Genomic DNA, 21,187 nt, shown 5'->3' on the forward strand with positions numbered 1-21,187 from the left:
CAGAGGTGCCGCACACCCCCTCTGCTTCACCGATGAAGTGATGGATCATGAATTCCCAGAAGGGTTCAAACCCGTAAACATCAAATCATACGATGGCACAACAGACCCTGCGGTACGGATTGAAGATTTCCTTCTCCACATCCACATGGCCCGCGGAGATGATCTGCATGCCATCAAGTATCTTCCCCTTAAGCTCAAAGGACCCTCCCGGCACTGGCTAAACAGCCTGCCCGCAAATTCCATTGGCAGTTGGGAAAACCTGAAAGACGCATTTCTCGACAACTTCCAAGGCACATATGTGCGACCTCCGGATGCTGATGACTTGAGCCACATTACTCAACAGCCCGGAGAATCTGCTAGGAAATTCTGGACTCGGTTCCTAACTAAAAAGAACCAAATAGTCGACTGTCCGGACGCCGAAGCCCTGGTGGCCTTCAAGCATAATATCCGTGATGAGTGGCTCGCCCGACACCTCGGCCAGGAGAAACCCAAGTCCATTGCAGCTCTCACAACACTAATGACCCGCTTTTGCGCGGGCAAGGACAGCTGGTTGGCTCGTAGCAGCACTACGCCACATTCTGGCACTTCAGATGTCTGTAACAATAATGGCAAGCTACGGCGCAACAGACACAAGCGACGGAACAATGGCGACAACACCGAAGACACGGCGGTCAATGCCGGATTCAGCAGATCCAAATCCGGTCAGCGGAAGAAGCCATTCAAAAGAAATAATCAGGGACCGTCCAGTCTAGACCGTATACTGGAGCGCTCGTGCCAAATTCATGGCACCCCGGACAAGCCAGCCAACCACACCAATAGAGACTGCTGGGTATTTAAACAGGCGGCAAAATAAACGCCGAAAACAAGGACAAGGGGCTGCACAGCGACGATGACGAGGAGCCCCGGCGTCCGAACATGGGGGGACAGAAGAAATCCCCCCACCCCAGGTGAAAACGGTCAACATGATCTACGCCACCCACATCCCCAAGCGGGAACGGAAGCGAGCACTACAGGACGTCTATGCGATGGAGCAAGTCGTCCCCAAATTCAACCCATGGCCAGCTTGTCCGATCACCTTTGATCGTAGGGATCATCCTACTAGCATCCCTCATGGCGGCTCGGCCGCATTGGTTCTAGATCCAATCATAGACGGAATTCACCTCATGCGAGTCCTTATGGACGGCGGCAGCAGCCTGAACCTGCTTTACCAGGACACAGTGCGCAAAATGGGCATCGATCCTTCAAGGATTAAGCCCAGCAAAACCACCTTTAAAGGTGTAATTCCTGGAGTAGAGGCCCGTTGTACGGGCTCTATAACATTGGAAGTGGTCTTTGGATCTGTAGATAACTTCTGAAGCGAAGAGTTAATCTTCGATGTCGTCCCTTTCCGTAGTGGTTACCACGCACTGCTCGGACGAACCACATTCGCTAGATTCAATGCGGTACCACACTATGCATACCTCAAGCTCAAGATGCTAGCCCCGCGCGGGGTCATAATAGTCAACGGAAATATGGACCGCTCTCTCCGTACAGAAGAGCATACTGCAGGCCTTGCGGCAGAAGTACAATGCGGCCTCCTCCAGCAAACCACCAATCCGGCGACGACAACCTCAAGCACCATCAAGCGGTGTCGGAGTACCCCGCAACAGGATCATCAGGGACGCCAAGAGCTTGACTAGCAGTCCAGCCTCCGCTCAAAGCCCATCAAAGCAGCATTCGTGCCACGCGTACACAATTACGCACTCAAAATACCATGGGCACAGGTGGAGGCATAGCAGTGGCTCAATCAACATTGTGGTATTGCTTCGTAACCTTTCCTTTTACCTTTCAGGACATTGCTTTAGTGCAGCTTCTCCAGAAGAGCCGGATTGTCGGACTTACATAGGAGAGAAAACCAAGGAGGCAATAGGCTTTGTACACAAAAGGAAATACCCAGGTGGAATCTATTTATGATTGTTATACCTGCTTTATCTGTTTGTACGTAGCCTGCCCCTGGATAGGATATGTCAGATAATCCTATTTATCTCCGCTTAATGCATTCATTGTAAACATACGCTAAACGTATTACTCATCAACGGGAGATCATATATAGCATCAGCTTATTATTATTATTTGAGCATTTTTTCTTACAAATGTTTATCTGATATTGCATCCGTACACTTTGGTACGTTCAGCTTGCCAGGGGCTTCTGATGGCGCCCCATAATACGGCAAGACAAATCCGAACACTTTCAACAGTGCGGCACCCCGAACTTATAGCATTATATGCATCAGCTCCGAATCATGTCTTGGGTCTACAGTTGGGATAGCCCAGCTCCCTTGTTTTGGTGCATATGTTCCATTATATCGGCTAAGGTAGCGCAGGGAGAACTACTGTGATTGTGTCCCGGTTCTTCCGGATGAGCACCTCAGTAGAGAAAGCCGAAAACTGACCGGCATGATGTGGCAAGAGCTGGTTGCTGTTCGAGAGGTCCTAAAATCCTTAAAGATTTTTCCGCTTTAGGCGATAATTCGGCTTCGTCCGATCCAGGCGTGTATAGCGCCCCAATTCGGTCTTCCGGATTCTAGGGGCTTCGCCGAAATTTAAAATTGTAGACTTCTATGGCTAAGTGAAGGTTATAAAGCCGCATAGTCCGATTGCCTTGTTCACTGCACTGGACATCTCCTTAAGGGACCAAACATTTGGATAAAGAGTGTATGGGTTTTCCACGAACACCCGAGTACTAGTTGCATGGGGGCGGAAGCCGACGACTGGCCTACTTTCGGAATTTTATAAACAGCCGCACAAAAGGTAATATTTAAATAACAAAAGAGCTACATAGCGCAAGTAACTTCGTCCTTAAATTACAAACTATCAAATAATTCTAAGTGAGGCGTGAGAGCATTTCTTCAAAAATATTAAAGCACACCGTGCTCAAAAAGATATAAGTGAAGCACTAGATCAATTCCATAGCTCAAAAAATTTAAGTAAAGCATAGAGAGCGATTCTAATAAATCATAGCATAATTTTGGCTCTCTCAAATAGGTGTGTTAAGCAAGGATAGATGACTCAAACTAAAAAGCAAAACAATCAAAGACTCATACCATATGAGATGCTCCAAGCAAAACTCATGATATGTGACGAATAAAAATGTAGCTCCTAGTAAAATACCGATGGTCGTTAGAAAAAAGAGAGGATGCCACAGTCGTTAGAAAAAAGAGGGGATGCCCCGAGTGGCATCCCCAAGCTTAGTTGCTTGTTTCTCCTTGAATATTATCTTGGGTTGTGATGGGGCATCCCCAAGCTTAGGTTTTCGTTACTCCTTATTCCTTCATCCATCGTGATATCACCCAAAACTTGAAAACTTCAATCACACAAAACTTAACAAAACCTTTGTGAGATCCGTTAGTATAGGAAAGCAAATCACTACTCTAAGTATTGTTGCAAACCCATTCTAATTTTTTTATTGTATTATATATACTGTTCTCTAACTTTTCCATGGCTTAACCCCTTCAATAAAAATCATAGATTCATCAAAACAAGCACATAACACAACGAAAGCAGAATCTGTCAAAAACATAACAGTCTGTAGCAATCTGAAAACTTCGCATACTTAAGTAACTCCAAAAATTCTGATAAATTAGAAAAACTTAGGCAATTTTTATATCAATCTTGTGTAAAAAATCAGAAATTTATCATGCTCTGGTGATTTTTAGGATTTTCTGTACTAGGCACAAATGTTTCTGTTTTCCAACAAGATCAAATCAACTATCACCCAAATCATCCCAAAGGATTTGCTTGGCACAAACACTATATTAAATCACAAAAACACATCTAATCATAGGCATAATTGTGCAAACACACAAAATAGAAAGAAAAAGGTAAAAATAAATTTTATTCATTGGGTTGCCTTCCAACAAGCGCTATCATTTCACGCGCCTAGCTAGGCATAATGCATAGATCTCAAGTATTGCCATCTTTAGTTTTCAACTCCTCAATCAAACGATCCTAAAAAGACTCCTCAATCAAACACCTAGGATTCTTCAAGAATTTAGCATACATATTTTCAACAATAATACTCCTAGGAACGAGATTAAAGAATTCACTCTTGTAGGTAGGGTCTTTTATCACTTCAATAAAATTGAGATAAATACTAATCATTTTAAGATCCCCCTTGTTTCTATTAGAAGTGACACCCTTGTTTTTAGTAACTTGTGTAGACTAGCAAATTTTCACGGCAGTCTTTTCAATAGTTTTAACGGAAGAGAAGGTCGTGCTTAAGTTACTAAAAATTTCTTCCAACTTGTCAATCCGAGAAGGACTTCCTTCAATTCTTTCGTTAATTACGATTCCTTTTCCTTTAGTATCTTAAAAACCTCTCCCACTTTTGACCTAAATTTATTAGCAAGATTATGCATCTTTTTATCCAAATTTTCAATTTTTCCTTGGTAATCATCTTCTTTTCAATACCATCTAATCTTTGCATAACATGTTCAAGAGTTAAAACAGTTTCATTGATAATAATAGGTGGTGCACCCACTAAATTTCCCATAGCATTAAAAGCATCCAAAGATGGACACATCAAGAAATTCCCACCGGTAATCGTATCAAGGGCGAAGAAGAACAACGATAGATTGCTTATGAATAGATCTATTATGAGCATTGCAAATTCTATACCAAGTAGCTTTTAGATTCTACCCTCCCCGTTGATTTATATTAAGAACCTCATTCTCGGGGGTACAAACAATAGAGGAGGAACTAGCCATAATGACAAACCAAGCAAGATTGCAAACAAAAATAGATTTGACGAGAAAACGGCAAATGAAAAAGAGGACGAATAGAATGAGAAATTTTTGTGTAGTGGGGGAGATGAAAACGAGAGGCAAATGACAAATAATGTAAAATGCAAGGAGATGAGATTTTTATTAGGAACCTGATAGATGTTGATGATGTCTCCCTCGCAACAGCGCCAGAAATTCCTTTGACGTGGCTTGAGACTGCGTCGGTATTTCCCCAAAGAGGAAGGGATGATGCAGCACAGGACGGTAAGTATTTCCCTCAGTGACAAGACAAAGGTTATCAAACCAGTAGGAGAACCACACAACACTATGTGAACGGTACCTGCACACAAAGAACAAATACTAGCAACCCGGCGCGTAAAAGGGGCAATCAATCCCTATCGGATAACAGTGCCAAAAATTGTTAAGTTGGCGGGATAAATTTGTGATAGATTGATAGATGCAAATAATAGCAAATAAAACTCAGCAAGGTATTTTTGGGTTTTTGATAATATAGATCTGAAAATAAAAGAAAATAAAATTAGATCATGAAGGCAAATAATAGATCGGAAAGCAAATATGATGAAGAATAGACCCGAGGGTCGTAGATTTCACTAGTGGCTTCTCTCCAGAAATAGCACACGGTGGGTAAACGAATTACTGTTTGGCAATTGATAGAAAACCAAATAGTTATGACGATATCCAGGAAATGTTCAATATATAGGCATCACGTCCAAGATTAGTAGACCGACTCCTGCCTACATCTACTACTATTACTCCACACATCGATCGCTATCCAAGATGCATCTAGTGTATTAAGTTCATGGAGAAAGGAGTAATGCAATTAGAACGATGACATAATGTAGACGAGATCTATTCATGTAGGAACAGCCTCCATCTTGTTATCCTTAATAGCAACCATACATGTGTGTCTTGCTGCCCCTTCTGTCACTGGGAAAGAACACCTCACAATCGAACCCATCACAAAGCACCTCTTCCCATGGCAAGAAAAATTGATCTAGTTGGCCTAACTAAACCAAAGATTAAGAATAAATATGAGGCTATAAATAATCATGCATATAAGAGATCAAAACTCAAATAACTTTCATGGATATAAATCTGATCATAAACTCAAAGTTCATCGGATCCCAACAAACACACCGCAAAAAGAGTTACATCAAATAGATCTCCAAGATACCATTGTATTGAGAATCAAGAGAGAGAGAGAGAGAGGAAGCCATCTAGCTATTGACTACGGACTGGTAGGTCTATGATGAACTACTCACACATCATCGGAGGGGCGGCAATGAGGATGATGAACCCCTTCGTGATGGTGTCTAGATTGGATCTCGTGGTTTTGGAACTTGTGGCGGCTGGAACTATGTTTCGTCGACTCCCATAGGATTTCTAGAATATTTGGGGATTTATAGGGCGAAGAGGTGGTGCGGGACGCCACTAGGGTGGGCACAACCCACCTAGGCGTGCATGGGCTCCTAGGCACGCCCTGGTGGGTTGTGCTCCCCTTGGAGCCCCCTCTGGTTCTTTGGCCCATGTTGTGTCTTCTGGCCCAGAAATTTTTTCCAAAAAGGTTTGCTGCATTTGGACTCCATTTGGTATTGATTTTCCGTGAAGTAAAAAACAAGCAAAAACAGCAAGTCGCACTGGGCAGTATGTCAATAGGTTGTTGGGGATCATTGCAGAAATTAAAAAATTTCTACGCATCACCAAGATCAATCTATGGAGAGACTAGAAACAATAGAGAGAGGGTAGTGCATCTCCATACCCTTGAAGATCGTGAAATGGAAGCATTGCAAGAACGCGGTTGGAGGAGTCATACACGTAGCGATTCAGATCGCGGTCGATTCCGATCTTAGCGCCGAACAACGGCACCTCCACGTTCAACACATGTGCAGCCCGGTGACGTATCCTGTGCCTTGATCCAGCAAGGAGGAGGGAGAGGTTGGGGAAGACAACAACAGCAGCAGCACGACGGCGTGGTGATGGTGGAGTAGCGGTTCTCCGGCAGGGCTTCGCCAAGCTCAAACAAAGGAGGAGAGGTGTTGGAGAGGGCGAGGGCTGCGCCTTGGATGTGGTGTTGCTTCCCTCCCTCCTCCCCTCTATTTATAGGGGGGAAGGGGGCCGGCCCCTCTAGATGAGATCTAGAGGGGGGCAGCGGCCAAGGGGAGGGGGCTTGCCCCCCAAGCCAAGGGGGGCGCCCCCCTTAGGGCCCCCCCAACCCTAGGCGCATGGGCCCTAGGGGATGGCGCCTAGACCACTTAGGGGTCGGTTCCCTTCCACATACAGCCCATAGGGCCCTCGGGGGCAGGTGGACCCTCTCGATGGACCCTCAGAACCCCTTCGGTGGTCCCGGTACAATACCGGCAAACCCCTGAATACTTCCGGTGACCGTATGATGACTTCCCATATATAAATATTCACCTCCGGACCATTCCGGAACTCCTCGTGACGTCCGGTATCTCATCCGGGACTCCGAACAATATTCTGTAACCACATACAAACTTTCCCTATAACCCTAGCATCATCGAACCTTAAGTGTGTAGACCCTACGGGTTCGGGAATCATGCAGACATGATCGAGACATCTCTCCGGCCAATAACCAACAGCGGGATCTGGATACCCATGTTGGCTCCCACATGTTCCATGATGATCTCATCGGATGAACCACGATGTCAAGGATTCAAGCAATCCCGTATACAATTCCCTTTGTCAATCGGTATGTTACTTGCCCATGATTTGATCGTCGGTATCCCAATACCTCGTTCAATCTCGTTACCGGCAAGTCACTTTACTCGTTGCATAATGCATGATCCCATGACTAACTACTTAGTCACATTGAGCTCATTATGATGATGCATTACCGAGTGGGTCCAGAGATACCTCTTCGTCATATGGAGTGACAAATCCAAGTCTCGATTCATGCCAACCCAACAAACACTTTCAGAGATACCTATAGTGCACCTTTATAGTCACCCAGTTACATTGTGATGTTTGGTACACCCAAAGCACTCCTATGGTATCCGGGAGTCACACAATCTCATGGTCTAAGGAAATGATACTTGACATTAGAAAAGCTTTAGCAAACGAACTACACGATCTTGTGCTATGCTTACGATTGGGTCTTGTCCATCACATCATTCTCCCAATGACGTGATCCCGTTATCAATGACATCCAATGTCCATAGTCAGAAAACCATGACCATCTGTTGATCAACGATCTAGTCAACTAGAGGCTCACTAGGGACATGTTGTGGTCTATGTATTCACACATGTATTACGGTTTCCGGTCAATACAATTATAGCGTGAATAGTAGACAATTATCATGAACAAGGAAATATAATAATAACCATTTTATTATTGCCTCTAGGGCATATTTCCAACAGTCTCCCACTTGCACTAGAGTCAATAATCTAGTTAAAAAAATTGTGATGAATCAAACACCCATAGAGTTCTGGTGTTGATCATGTTTTGCTCGCGGAATCGGTTTAGTCAACGGATCTGCGACATTCAAATCCGTATGCACTTTACAAATATCTATGTCTCCATCTTGAACATTTTCACGAATGGAGTTGAAGCGATGCTTGATGTGCCTGGCCTTCTTGTGAAACCTGGGCTCCTTGGCAAGGGCAATAGCTCCAGTGTTGTCACAGAAGAGAGTCATCGGGCTCGACGCATTGGGAATAACTCCTAGGTCGGTAATGAACTCCTTCATCCAGATTGCTTCATGCGCTCCCTCCGAGGCTGCCATGTACTCCGCTTCACATGTAGATCCCGCCACGACGCTTTGCTTGCAACTACACTAGCTTACTGCCCCACCATTCAAAATATACACGTATTTAGATTTGTGACCTGGAGTCATCCAGATCTGTGTCGAAGCTAGCATCGACGTAACCCTTTACGACGAGCTCTTCGTCACCTTCATAAACAAGAAACATATCCTTAGTCCTTTTCAGGTACTTCAGGATATTCTTGACCGCTGTCCAGTGTTCCATGCCGGGATTACTTTGGTTCCTCCCTACAAAACTTACGGCAAGGTTTATATCAGGTCTGGTACACAGCATGGCATACATAATAGACCCTATGGCTGAGGCATAGGGGATGACACTCATCTTTTCTCTATCTTCTGTCGTGGTCGGGCTTTGATCCGAGCTCAATTTCACACCTTGCAATACAGGTAAGAACCCCTTCTTGGACTGATCCATATTGAACTTCTTCAATATCTTATCAAGGTATGTGCTTTGCAAAAGACCTATGAGGCGTCTCGGTCTATCTCTATAGATCTTGATGCCTAATATGTAAGCAGCTTCTCCAAGGTCCTTCATTGAAAAACACTTATTCAAGTAGGCCTTTATGCTTTCCAAAAGTTATATATCATTTCCCATCAATAGTATGGCATCCACATATAATATGAGAAATGCGACAGAGCTCTCACTCACTTTTTTGTAAACGCAGGCTTCTCCATAAGTCTGCATAAACCCAAACGATTTGATCATTTCATCAAAGTGAATGTTCCAACTCCGAGATGCTTACACCAGCCCATAGATGGAGCATTGGAGCTTGCATACCTTGTTAGCATTCTTAGGATCGACAAAACCTTCCGGCTGCATCATATACAATTCTTCCTTAAGGAAGCCATTAAGGAATGCCGTTTTGACGTCCATTTGCCATATCTCATAATCATAGAATGCGGCAATCGCTAACATGATTCGGACGGACTTCAGCTTTGCTACGGGTGAGAAGGTCTCGTCATAGTCAACCCCTTGAACTTGTCGGTAACCCTTAGCGACAAGCCGAGCTTTATAGATTGTAACATTACCATCTGTGTCCGTCTTCTTCTTAAAGATCCATTTATTTTCTATCGCTCGTTGATCATCGGGCAAGTCTGTCAAAGTCCATACTTTGTTTTCATACATGGATCCTATCTCGGATCGCATGGCTTCAAGCCATTTGTTGGAATCTAGGCCCACCATCGCTTCTTCATAGTTCGAAGGTTCACTATTGTCTAACAACATGATTTCGAGGACAGGGTTGCCATACCATTCTGGTGTGGAACGTGTCCTTGTGGACCTACGAAGTTCAGTAGCAACTTGATCTGAAGTACCTTGATCATCATCATTAACTTCCTCTCTAGTCGGTGCAGGCACCACAGAAACATCTTCCTGAGTTGCGCTACTTTCTGGTTCAAGAGGCACTACTTCATCAAGTTCTACTTTCCTTCCACTCACTTCTTTCGAGAGAAACTCTTTCTCCAGAAAGGACCCATTCTTGGCAAAGAAGATATTGCCTTCGGATCTGAGGTAGAAGGTATACCCAATGGTTTCCTTAGGGTATCCTATGAAGGCGCATTTTTCCGACTTGGGTTCGAGCTTTTCAGGTTGAAGTTTCTTGATATAATCATCGCATCCCCAAAGTTTTAGAAACGACAGCTTAGGTTTCTTCCCAAACCATAATTCATATGGTGTCTTCTTAACGGATTTAGACGGTGCCCTATTTAAAGTGAATGTGGCTATCTCTAAAGCATATCCCCAGAATGATAGCGGCAAATTGGTAAGAGACATCATAGATTGCACCATATCCAATAGAGTGCGATTATGATGTTCGGACACACCATTACACTGAGGTGTTCCAGGCGGCGTGAGTTGTGAAACAATTCTAGATTTCCTTAAGTGAGTACCAAATTCATGACTCAAATATTCTCCCCCATGATCTGATCGCAAGAACTTTATTTTTTTGTCGCATTGATTCTCTACCTCACTCTGAAATTCCTTGAACTTTTCGAAGGTCTCAGACTTGTGTTTCATCAAGCAGACATACCCATATCTACTTAAGTCATCAGTGAGCGTGAGAACATAATGATAGCCACCGCGAGCCTCAACGCTCATTGGACCGCACACATCAGTATGTATGATTTCCAATAAGTTGGTTGCTCGCTCCATTATTCCGGAGAACGGAGTCTTGGTCATTTTGCCCATGAGGCATGGTTCGCACGTGTCAAATGATTCATAATAAAGAGACTCGAAAAGTCCATCTGCATGGAGCTTCTTCATGCGTTTGACACCAATGTGACCAAGGCGGCAGTGCCACAAGTATGTGGGACTATCATTATCAAACTTACATCTTTTGGTATTCACACTATGAATATGTGTAACATCATGTTCGAGATTCATTAAGAATAAACCATTGACCAGCGGGGCATGACCATAAAACATATCTCTCATATAAATAGAACAACCATTATTCTCGGATTTAAATGAGTAGCCATCTCGCATTAAACGAGATCCAGATACAATGTTCATGGTCAAAGCTAGCACTAAATAACAATTATTGAGGTTTAAAACTAATCCCGTAGGTAAATGTAGAGGCAGCGTGTCGACGGCAATCACATCGACCTTGAAACCATTCCCGACGCACATCGTCACCTCACCTTTGCTAGTCTCCGCTTATTCCACAACTCCTGTTTTGAGTTACAAATATGAGCAACGGCACCGGTATCAAATACCCAGGAGCTACTATGAGTACTGGTAAGGTACACATCAATAACATGTATATCACATATACCTTTAGTGTTGCCAGCCTTATTGTCCGCTAAGTACTTGTGGCAGTTCCGCTTCTAGTGATTGTTTCCCTTGCAATAAAAGCACTCAGTCTCAGGTTTGGGTCCATGCTTTGGCTTCTTCCCGGCAACTGGCTTACCGGGCACGGCAACTCCCTTGTCGTCCTTCTGAAAGTTCTTCTTACCCTTGCCTTTCTTGAAACTAGTGGTTTTATTTACCATCAACACTTGATGTTCCTTTTTGATCTCCACCTCCACTGATTTCAGCATTGAAAATACCTTAGGATTGGTTTTCACCATCCCCTGCATATTGAAATTCATCACAAAGCTCTTGTAGCTATGTGGAAGCGACTGAAGGATTCTATCAATGACTGTGTCATCTGGGAGATTAACTCCCAGCTCAGACAAGCGGTTGTGCAACCCAGAAATTTTGAGTATGTGCTCACTGACAAACTATTCTTCTCCATCTTACAACTATAGAACTTGTCGGAGACTTCATATCTCTCGACTCGGGCATGAGCTTGGAAAACCATTTTCAGCTCTTGGAACATCTCATATGCTCTGTGCTTCTCAAAACGCTTTTGGAGCCCCGATTCTAAGCAGTAAAGCATGCCGCACTAAACCAAGGAGTAATCATCACTACGCGACTGCCAGGCGTTCATAATGTCTTGAGTTGCTGGGAAAACAGGTGCTTCACCTAGCGGTGCATCAAGGACATATGCTTTCTTGGCAGCGATGAGGATAATCCTCAAGTTCCGGACCCGGTCCGTATAGTTATTGCCATCGTCTTTCAGCTTGGTTTTCTCTAAGAACGCGTTGAAGTTGAGGGCAACATTAGTGTGGGCCATTTGATCTACAAGACATATTGCAAAGATTTTAGACTAAGTTCATGATAATTAAGTTCATCTAATCAAATTATTTAATAAACTCCCACTTATATAGACATCCCTCTAGTCATCTAAGTGATACATGATCCGAGTCAACTAGGCCGTGTCCGATCATCACGTGAGACGGACTAGTCATCATCGGTGAACATCTGCATGTTGATCGTATCTACTATACGACTCATGTTCGACCTTTCGGTCTCTTGTGTTCCGAGTCCATGTTTGTACATGCTAGGCTCATCAAGTCAACCTAAGTATTTTGCATGTGTACATCTGGCTTACACTTGTTGTATGCGAACGTTAGAATCTATCACAGCCGATCATCATGTGGTGCTTCGAAACAACGAACCTTCACAACAGTGCACAGCTAGGGGGAACACTTTCTTGAAATTTTATGAGGGATCGTCTTATTTATGCTACCGTCGTTCTAAGAAAATAAGATGCAAAAACATGATAAACATCTCATGCAATCAAATAGTGACATGATATGGACAATATCATTTTTCTCCTTTTGATCTCCATCTTCAGGGCGCCATGATCATCATCGTCACCGGCATGACACCATGATCTCCATCATCATGATCTCCATCATTGTGTCTTCATGAAGTTGTCTCGCCAACTATTACTTCTACTACTATGGCTAACGGTTTAGCAATAAAGTAAAGTAATTACATGGCATTATTCAATGACACGCAGGTCATACAATAAATTAAGACAACTCCTATGGCTCCTGCCGGTTGTCATACTCATCGACATGCAAGTTGTGATTCCTATTACAAGAACATGATCAATCTCATACATAACATATATAATTCATCACATCCTTTTGGCCATATCACATCACACGGCATATGCTACAAAAACAAGTTAGACGTCCTCTAATTGTTGTTGCAAGTTTTTACGTGGCTGCTATAGGTTTCTAGCAAGAATGTTTCTTACCTACACCAAAACCACAACGTGATATGCCAATTTCTATTTACCCTTCATAAGGACCCTTTTCATCGAATCCGATCCGACTAAAGTGGGAGAGACAGACACCCGCTAGCCACCTTATGAAACTAGTGCATGTCAGTCAGTGGAACCTGTCTCACGTAAGCGTACGTGTAAGGTCGGTCCGGGCCGCATCATCCCACGATGCCGCCGAATCAAGATAAGACTAGTAATGGCAAGTAAATTGACAAAATCGAAGCCCACAACAACTTGTGTTCTACTCGTGCATAGAAACTACGCATAGACCTAGATTGATGCCACTGTTGGGGATCGTTGCAGAAATTAAAAAATTCTACGCATCACCAAGATCAATCTATGGAGAGACTAGCAACAAGAGAGAGGGGAGTGCTTCTTCATACCCTTGAGGATCGCGAAACGGAAGCATTGCAAGAACGCGATTGGAGGAGTCGTACACGTAGCGATTCAGATCATGGTCGATTCCGAGCTTAGCGCCGAACAATGGCGCCTCCGCATTCAACACACGTGTTGCCCGATGACGTCTCCTGCGCCTTGATCCAGCAAGGAGGAGGGAGAGGTTGGGAAGACAACTCCAGCAGTAGCACGACGGCGTGGTGGTGGTGGAGCAGCGGTTCTCCAGCAGGGCTTCGCCAAGCTCAAACGGAGGAGGAGAGGTGTTGGAGAGGGGGAGGGCTGCGCCTTGGATGTGGTGCTGCTGCCCTCCCTCCTCTCCTCTATTTATAGGGTAAAGGGGGAAGGGGGCCGGCCCCTCTAGATGAGATCTAGAAGGGGAGGGGAAAGGGGAGGGGGCGCCCCCTTAGCCCCCCCCCCCACCCTAGGTGCATGGGCCCTAGGGGTATGGCGCCCAACCCACTTAGGGACTGGTTCCCTTCCACATACAGCCCATAGGGCCCTCCGGGGCAGGCGGACCCTCCCGATGGACCCCTGAAACCCCTTCGGTGGTCCCGGTACAATACCGGCAAACCCCCGAATACTTCCGGTGATCGTATGGTGACTTCCCATATATAAATCTTCACCTACGGACCATTCCAAAACTCCTCGTGACGTCCGGGATCTCATCCAGGACTCCGAACAACATTCGGTAACCACATACAAACTTTCCCTATAACCCTAGCATCATCGAACCTTAAGTGTGTAGACCCTACAGGTTCGGGAATCATGCAGACATGACCGAGACATCTCTCCGGCCAATAACCAACAGCGGGATCTGGATACCCATGTTGGCTCCCATATGTTCCACGGTGATCTCATCGGATGAACCACGATGTCAAGGATTCAAGCAATCCTGTATACAATTCCCTTTGTCAATCGGTATGTTACTTTCCCGAGATTCGATCGTCGGTATCCCAATACCTCGTTCAATCTCATTACCGGCAAGTCACTTTACTCATTGCGTAATGCATGATCCCGTGACTAACTACTTAGTCACATTGAGCTCATTATGATGATGCATTACCGAGTGGGCCCAGAGATACCTCTCCGTCATACGGAGTGACAAATCCCAGTATCGATTCGTGCCAACCCAACAAACACTTTCGGAGATACCCGTAGTGCATCTTTATAGTCACCCAGTTACGTTGTGACGTTTGGTACACCCAAAGCACTCATACGGTATCCGGGAGTCACACAATCTCATGGTCTAAGGAAATGATACTTGACATTAGAAAAGTTTTAGCAAACGAACTACACGATCTTGTGCTATGCTTAGGATTGGGTCTTGTCCATCACATCATTCTCCCAATGATGTGATCCCGTTATCAATGACATCCAATGTCCATAGTCAGGAAACCATGACCATCTGTTGATCAACGAGCTAGTCAACTAGAGGCTCACTAGGGACATGTTGTGGTCTATGTATTCATACATGTATTACGGTTTCCGGTCAATACAATTATAGCATGAACAGTAGACAATTATCATGAACAAGGAAATATAATAATAACCATTTTATTATTGCCTCTAGGGCATATTTCCAACATAGGTTAGTCCCAAAAATGATATAAAGTTGCTATAAAATGATTGTAAAACATCCAAGAATGGTAATATAACAACATGGAACAATCAAAAATTATAGATACGTTGGAGACGTATCAGGTAGCAAGTGATAGAAGTGAGCACAAACGGTATTGCAATGCTTAGAAACAAGGCCTAGGGTTCATATTTTCACTAGTGCAATCTCTCAATGTTACTAAAATAGTTGAATCATATGGAAATCCCTCAAGAGTCACTCCAAAGTTTCTATTTCTATCGGAGAAAGTAGGATGAAAACATGTACCAACCTTTATGCCTAGATTACCCCAATGTCACCACGATATTCGCAAGTTGATTACCAAAACATACATAAAGTGATATCAATCGATTACCCCATTGTCACCATGGATATCCTCAAGCAAGGCATACATCAAATGATCTCAAATCCAAAGTATTCAATCTGATAACAAAGAAACCTCGAAGAGCAAGATTCAATTCACTACAAAAGAGATAGAGGGTAAGAACACCATATGATCCAACTATATTAGCAAAGCTCATGGTACATAAAGATCGCGTCCTATCAAGATCACGAGAGAGGGAGAGGGACGGAGAGAGAGAGAGAGAGAGAGAGAGAGAGAGAGAGAGAGAAAGAGATCAAACACATAGGTACTGGTACACACCCTCATCCCCGGGGTGAACTACTCCCTCCTCATGATGGAGGCAATGGGGATGATAAAGATGGCCTCCGGTGATGCCTTCCCCCCCTCCAGTTGGGTGCTAAAATGGGCTTCGGATGAGATCGCCTCGGAACAGAGGCTTGCGGCGGCAGAAAAACTCATGTAGGTCAACTTTCGGAGGTTTCTGGATTTATAGTATTTGTTTAGCGTTGGAATCACGCTAGTCGGGTTCCCGAGGAACCCACAAGCTCAAAGGGTGCGCCTGGTGAGCTTGTAGCACCCCTAGGTCCCTTTGCTTTCATAAAAAATGACCATAAAAATTTTATCGCGTTTGGACTTTGTTAGGTATGGTTTTTTTGTGAAACGAAGAATTAGACAAACAACATGAACTGACACTTGGCACTAGATTAATATGTTAGTTCATAAAAGTAATATAAAAGTGCACAAAATCATGTAGAACTCATATAAATATGGCATGAATACTTCATAAATTATAGATACATTGGAAACATATCACTTAGCACTTCGCTTAATGCTCAATTAATAAGCCTCATTCTTCGCACTTTGGATGGCAAATAGAATAATGATGAGGACTTTATAAGAAGATTAAAATGATAAAGTCCCTCATCAATGTAGTTGATTGTTTGGCAATGGAGAGGCCTTACAATTGATATTAGTGCGAGGAGTAGGAATTGCCATGCAATGGATGCACTAGATCTAAGGGTATGAAAGCTCGCATAACGCAACTAAGTGGGGGTGCATCCAACTTGCTCACTCATATCCTCGAGCATTCAAGGAAGCTCATCATTGGAAAATGCAAGTCAAGTTCTCATAATGTAAAAATCCCAGTAGCATAAGAAAATTAAGAATATAAAAACTCTCTACATGAAGTACATGGTGCTACTCTGAAGCACAAGTGTGTATAAAGGATACTAGTGTGCCCCCTCTCTCTTTTCCCTCATTTTTTGGTGGGATCTTTTGGCCTTTCTTTTTTATCTCATGGGTAGAGGCATACTCTAATGGACATCAAACTTTTATTTACTTCCTCAAAAATGAAAATAATGACTACAAATGAATGCCTTCGGTAGTGTATCAGGATATGTAATGATCTAGCGTAACATGTAAAATAATGATGAATAGTGGCCTTGCCACAATTATAATGTTAGCTCTATATGATCATGCAAAGCAAAATGACAAGAAAAACATAAGTCATGTAATGAGGAGTAACAACTAAAGCAACTAAACCATGGTTCTTCTTTTTAATGTGCACATGAATTCAATGTGTCTCTGTGTCATTTGGACCAATAGGTTCACTAGTATCCGTTAAAAGCGCAGCTAAAACCTACAAAAATAGCGTATGTTCAACAATCTAATCAGAGATTCTGGAAGTACTGAACCGTAGGAAGATGACAGGGGTCTAGTGGAGCACCAGCATCCCCACACAAAGCACCAACCGGGCCAGGCCGTTCAGGGACCCCACACACAGTCACACATGTAGGGTCAGAAACTGAGGATACATGTCAAGATCATATACCATCGTTTGGACCAAGAAGAATTTCTGTTGCTTTCTTGTTGCTCGTTTCCGCCAACTTGCAAAACACTAGAGTTGATCAAAATCCATATCCTGGTATCGAACTTTCTAGTCTTTTCTGTGTTTGAGAGGGCGTGACCTTTTTAGTTGGAAACGGAGGCTCCAATCCCGGTCCTGGCCACGTTACAAGCCACGTCCCGGTTTAGCTATTCTATAATCTACTATATCCATTCGGAAATATTTTTTGAAGAAATGGATAAAAATGAATGTATCTAGATCTAAAATATGTTTAGATACATCCATTTCTCCGACTAGTATTTCCTGATGGAGGGAGTCCTTTTAACTTTTTCTTAGTGCAAATTCTGTAATATTCTTTTTTTAAACAAAATCCAGTAATGTACTGTATTGGGCCACGAAAGAAGAGGCCCATTTGATGAGCTGACGACCGACCGACGACGAGGAACCCTCCTATTGGGCTATAAGCCTGCGAGCAAAGCCGGCCCAATTTATTCTTTCTTCAAAGCCCTCCCTGAAAGAAAAGAAAAAGTGTCATACAAAAATCTACATCTCCCGAGGGTTCCCAAATCCCGGTCAACATTCACATGGAGCAATCAGCTTTCACTAGTGGCGCTCACCCATGGCAAACAAATGAATCTCTTTACCGCAATAATAATAATAATAATACGAATTTCTTCTTGTCGTCTGAAAGCTCAAACGGGCGAAAGCAGTAGTGTGTACACTAGAGGCGATACACGCGGCCGATTCTTGGCAAGCGGACAGATAAACCTACTGAAAAATGTGAGTTTTGCATCCAGCGTGACTGCTGCATCATCTGAAATCTATATCTATCTAATCTATACCTCCGAGCTTTTCGAACACGTGTGAAATCGTGTCGAAGCCATCCTCGAACTGAAACCCTTCAGGTCAGATTCCCTCACGCGCATGCCAAGTGTTCGGTTCACCTCTGCGCGCACGCAGCATGAAAACCTCGTCATTTCCCACACACGACAACCAAAAGAGAAGTTCGGCACATAGTAATTCACCATGCACCCTCTCGCAGTTCGCCTGCTCCTGAATGCGACTGTACCAGCAACTCGGCGATGGCTTCCGTCTCAACGACGGCAGAGCAGAAGCAGGTACATATCCAAATCCAACCACTCGGAGTAACAGTGTCGTACAAGCTTAATAATTTTTTTTTGCGCAAGCTTAATAATAATAATCGAACTATGTTGCCTTGCTAGTCACTCGCAGCAGCCAGCGTAACCTGACCCGACGTCCCCATCATCTGCTTACCGGATAAATATCCTAGTACCAGTGGGCGGGGCAGCGGCATGGCATCCATATCACCACCCGCCTCTGACCAGAACTGTGGGTGGCTGGTGTACTCTTCCTTCCACGCGTTTCCCCTGAAACACTCCAAGAATTCGCTTCGCGAATTGGCACTCTGCTTTCCGCCCAAGAAATGGCAGGGTACGCCAGAAAAGTCAAGAGCTTCCCGCGGGATCTTCACGCCAGCGAGCGGAAGCGGGTGACCGAACAGTTCCCCGCACCTTTCCGGCGTTCGTGGCCTCGCACATCACACCTTACGTCCCGCGCAGGCTTCCGCCGCCGCCGCCGTGTGGGTTCGCACGATCGACGTGGTCCGCCCGCCGGCCGCGCAGCTAAGATGTTGGCCACACACTTGGCTCGACCGCTCGCCCAACTTCCAATCCAGCTGGCGCCGTCATCTAGCGTGCGGGAATGGCCACTGCGCTTTTCGTTCGTCAATCAAGATATGCATGTCCACGCGCGCACGGAATATACTACTCCCTCCATTTCAAAATATAGTGCGCCCACGCTTCCCGAGGTCCAACTTTGACCATAAATTTAACCAACAAGACCAACTGCGGCGGGAGAAAAAAATATATAATTGAAAACTTCTTTTGAATACGAATTCACTGATATAATTTTTGCTTCCGCCGCAATCGGTCTTGGTAGTTAAATTTGCGGTCAAAGTTGAAGCACGAGGATAGAGGAAGCACTACATTGTGGAATGGAGGGAGTACTACTAGTCAAGATATACACTACGTACGTGTGCATCGGAACAGATAGAAAGGGTCACAAGTGGATCGACGAGAACAAGTAACGAATAATCGACGGAGTCACGGAGAGCGCGCCATCTTCTTCTTCGAAAAATATGGAGAACCGCAGCGTGGCGTCACACGAAACCCTCCCTAATTCACTCGTGAAAAACACCCGTCGAGGCGTCGTCCATCATCTGTTCCACAAAACCACGGCCGCGGACGATACGAATACGATATGATCCAGTCACCTACGCCGCCACGCAAGTCGCAACGCAGCAAGCCTTGGGCGATCGCTTTTACGTGCGCACGTACGTGTAGCCGCGCGCGTCAGTACGTGGTCGATCCACGCGATGGCGATGCGAGGTCGACGAGCGATACCGATTAGTAGCTAACCATCGCCATCGCTCTCTCGTGATCGATCAGCTTCTGGAACGACGAGGCGAGAAAGCAAGCAAACTTTTTATTGCCTAACCATGTGCCCCGGCGCGCCACGCCCATGCTTGAACGAGCTAGCGAGCGCGACCGCGTGCGTGCACGTTTCTTCGTGGCCAAGCCTAGCTTGAGTTTGAGTGGCTCCACTGCCATTGGCTAGTTCGCACGCACGCACGCACGTCCGACTTTGACGTGAACAACTCTCCTTCTCTACAAGATCAGCTACCCGCAACTCCTACCGGTCGTACGTATATATGCGCCCCTGCGTGCGCGTGACTGGAATTTCAGTTCGCTGCCAGGAAGAAAAGGGGATAGCACTTGCAGCTGGTTACATAGATCGATCTCGATCGTGATGACACTTACGAGGGAGGAGGCGCACGAGAGCAAGGAGATGGAGAGCCTGCGGGTGCACGCCGACGCGCTGCTCTCGCTGGCATCGCCCGCCGCGTCGTCCACGGCGACGGCGGGCAGCAAGCCGGTGACGGCGGCGACGACGACCGTGGCGGGCAGGAGGGCGCTGGCGGCGGAGGGCGTGTTCGAGTGCAAGACGTGCAGCAAGCGGTTCACGTCGTTCCAGGCGCTGGGCGGGCACCGCACCAGCCACACGCGGCTGCAGGCGCGGATGCTACTGCACGATCAGACCGCGGACCAAGGCGCCGCCGAGAGGGACAGGGCGCGGGTGCACGAGTGCGCCGTCTGCGGGCTCGAGTTCTCCATGGGCCAGGCGCTCGGCGGCCACATGCGCCGGCACAGGGGCGAGGCGCCCCCGGGGCCGTCGACGTCGTCGGCTGCCGTGCACGGCGACGCCAGCTCCGGCGGGACGCAGCAGCAGGAGGTCATGCCGGACCTGAACTACCCGCCGATGGACGACTGCGGCGGCGATGGGCAAGAAACGTCGGCCGATCGCAGCTCCGGGCATCAGCTGCTTGATCTGCTTGTGTAGCCTTCACAGAGAACATAACAACATATACTTGTATAGATAGGATGTGCATATACAATACATACATGATGATTCCGTGTTATACTACATGGATGGCTTGATTTATTTGTTTAATTATTAAGACATGGATGGAGTTTAATTAGATTACTAATAACTAGCTACATGATGATTGAGTAATTTTCAGAGAGGATGGTTGACAAAATTTGGAACGTAATCCTTGACATGTCGTTAGCCTGTAGATCAGCAGGCTCTCTTCCGAATTCTGATTGTTGTTTTTATTCTCTTTTAGATTCCATGTTCTTTATTAGTCTTACTATTTGTTTCCAAAGACACAAACGGTGTCTAACTGAATTAGTACTAACTACGTGATGATTGAGTAAAATTGGAGAAC

The 21,187-nt window shown here is 45.2% G+C and overlaps 1 protein-coding gene across 1 annotated transcript; it reads left to right on the forward strand.

The window, feature by feature from the left end:
- Positions 1–20,116: 20,116 nt before the first annotated feature.
- LOC119281703 (zinc finger protein ZAT11-like) lies at positions 20,117–20,982 on the forward strand. The gene has a single exon (XM_037562165.1). The coding sequence runs from the start codon at positions 20,209–20,211 to the stop codon at positions 20,797–20,799; it is 591 nt and encodes a 196-aa protein (XP_037418062.1). The 5' UTR covers positions 20,117–20,208; the 3' UTR covers positions 20,800–20,982.
- The last annotated feature ends 205 nt before the right edge of the window (positions 20,983–21,187 follow it).

Source organism: Triticum dicoccoides, chromosome 3B (genome assembly GCF_002162155.2).
Source record: "Triticum dicoccoides isolate Atlit2015 ecotype Zavitan chromosome 3B, WEW_v2.0, whole genome shotgun sequence".
NCBI classification, from domain to species: Eukaryota; Viridiplantae; Streptophyta; class Magnoliopsida; order Poales; family Poaceae; genus Triticum; species Triticum dicoccoides.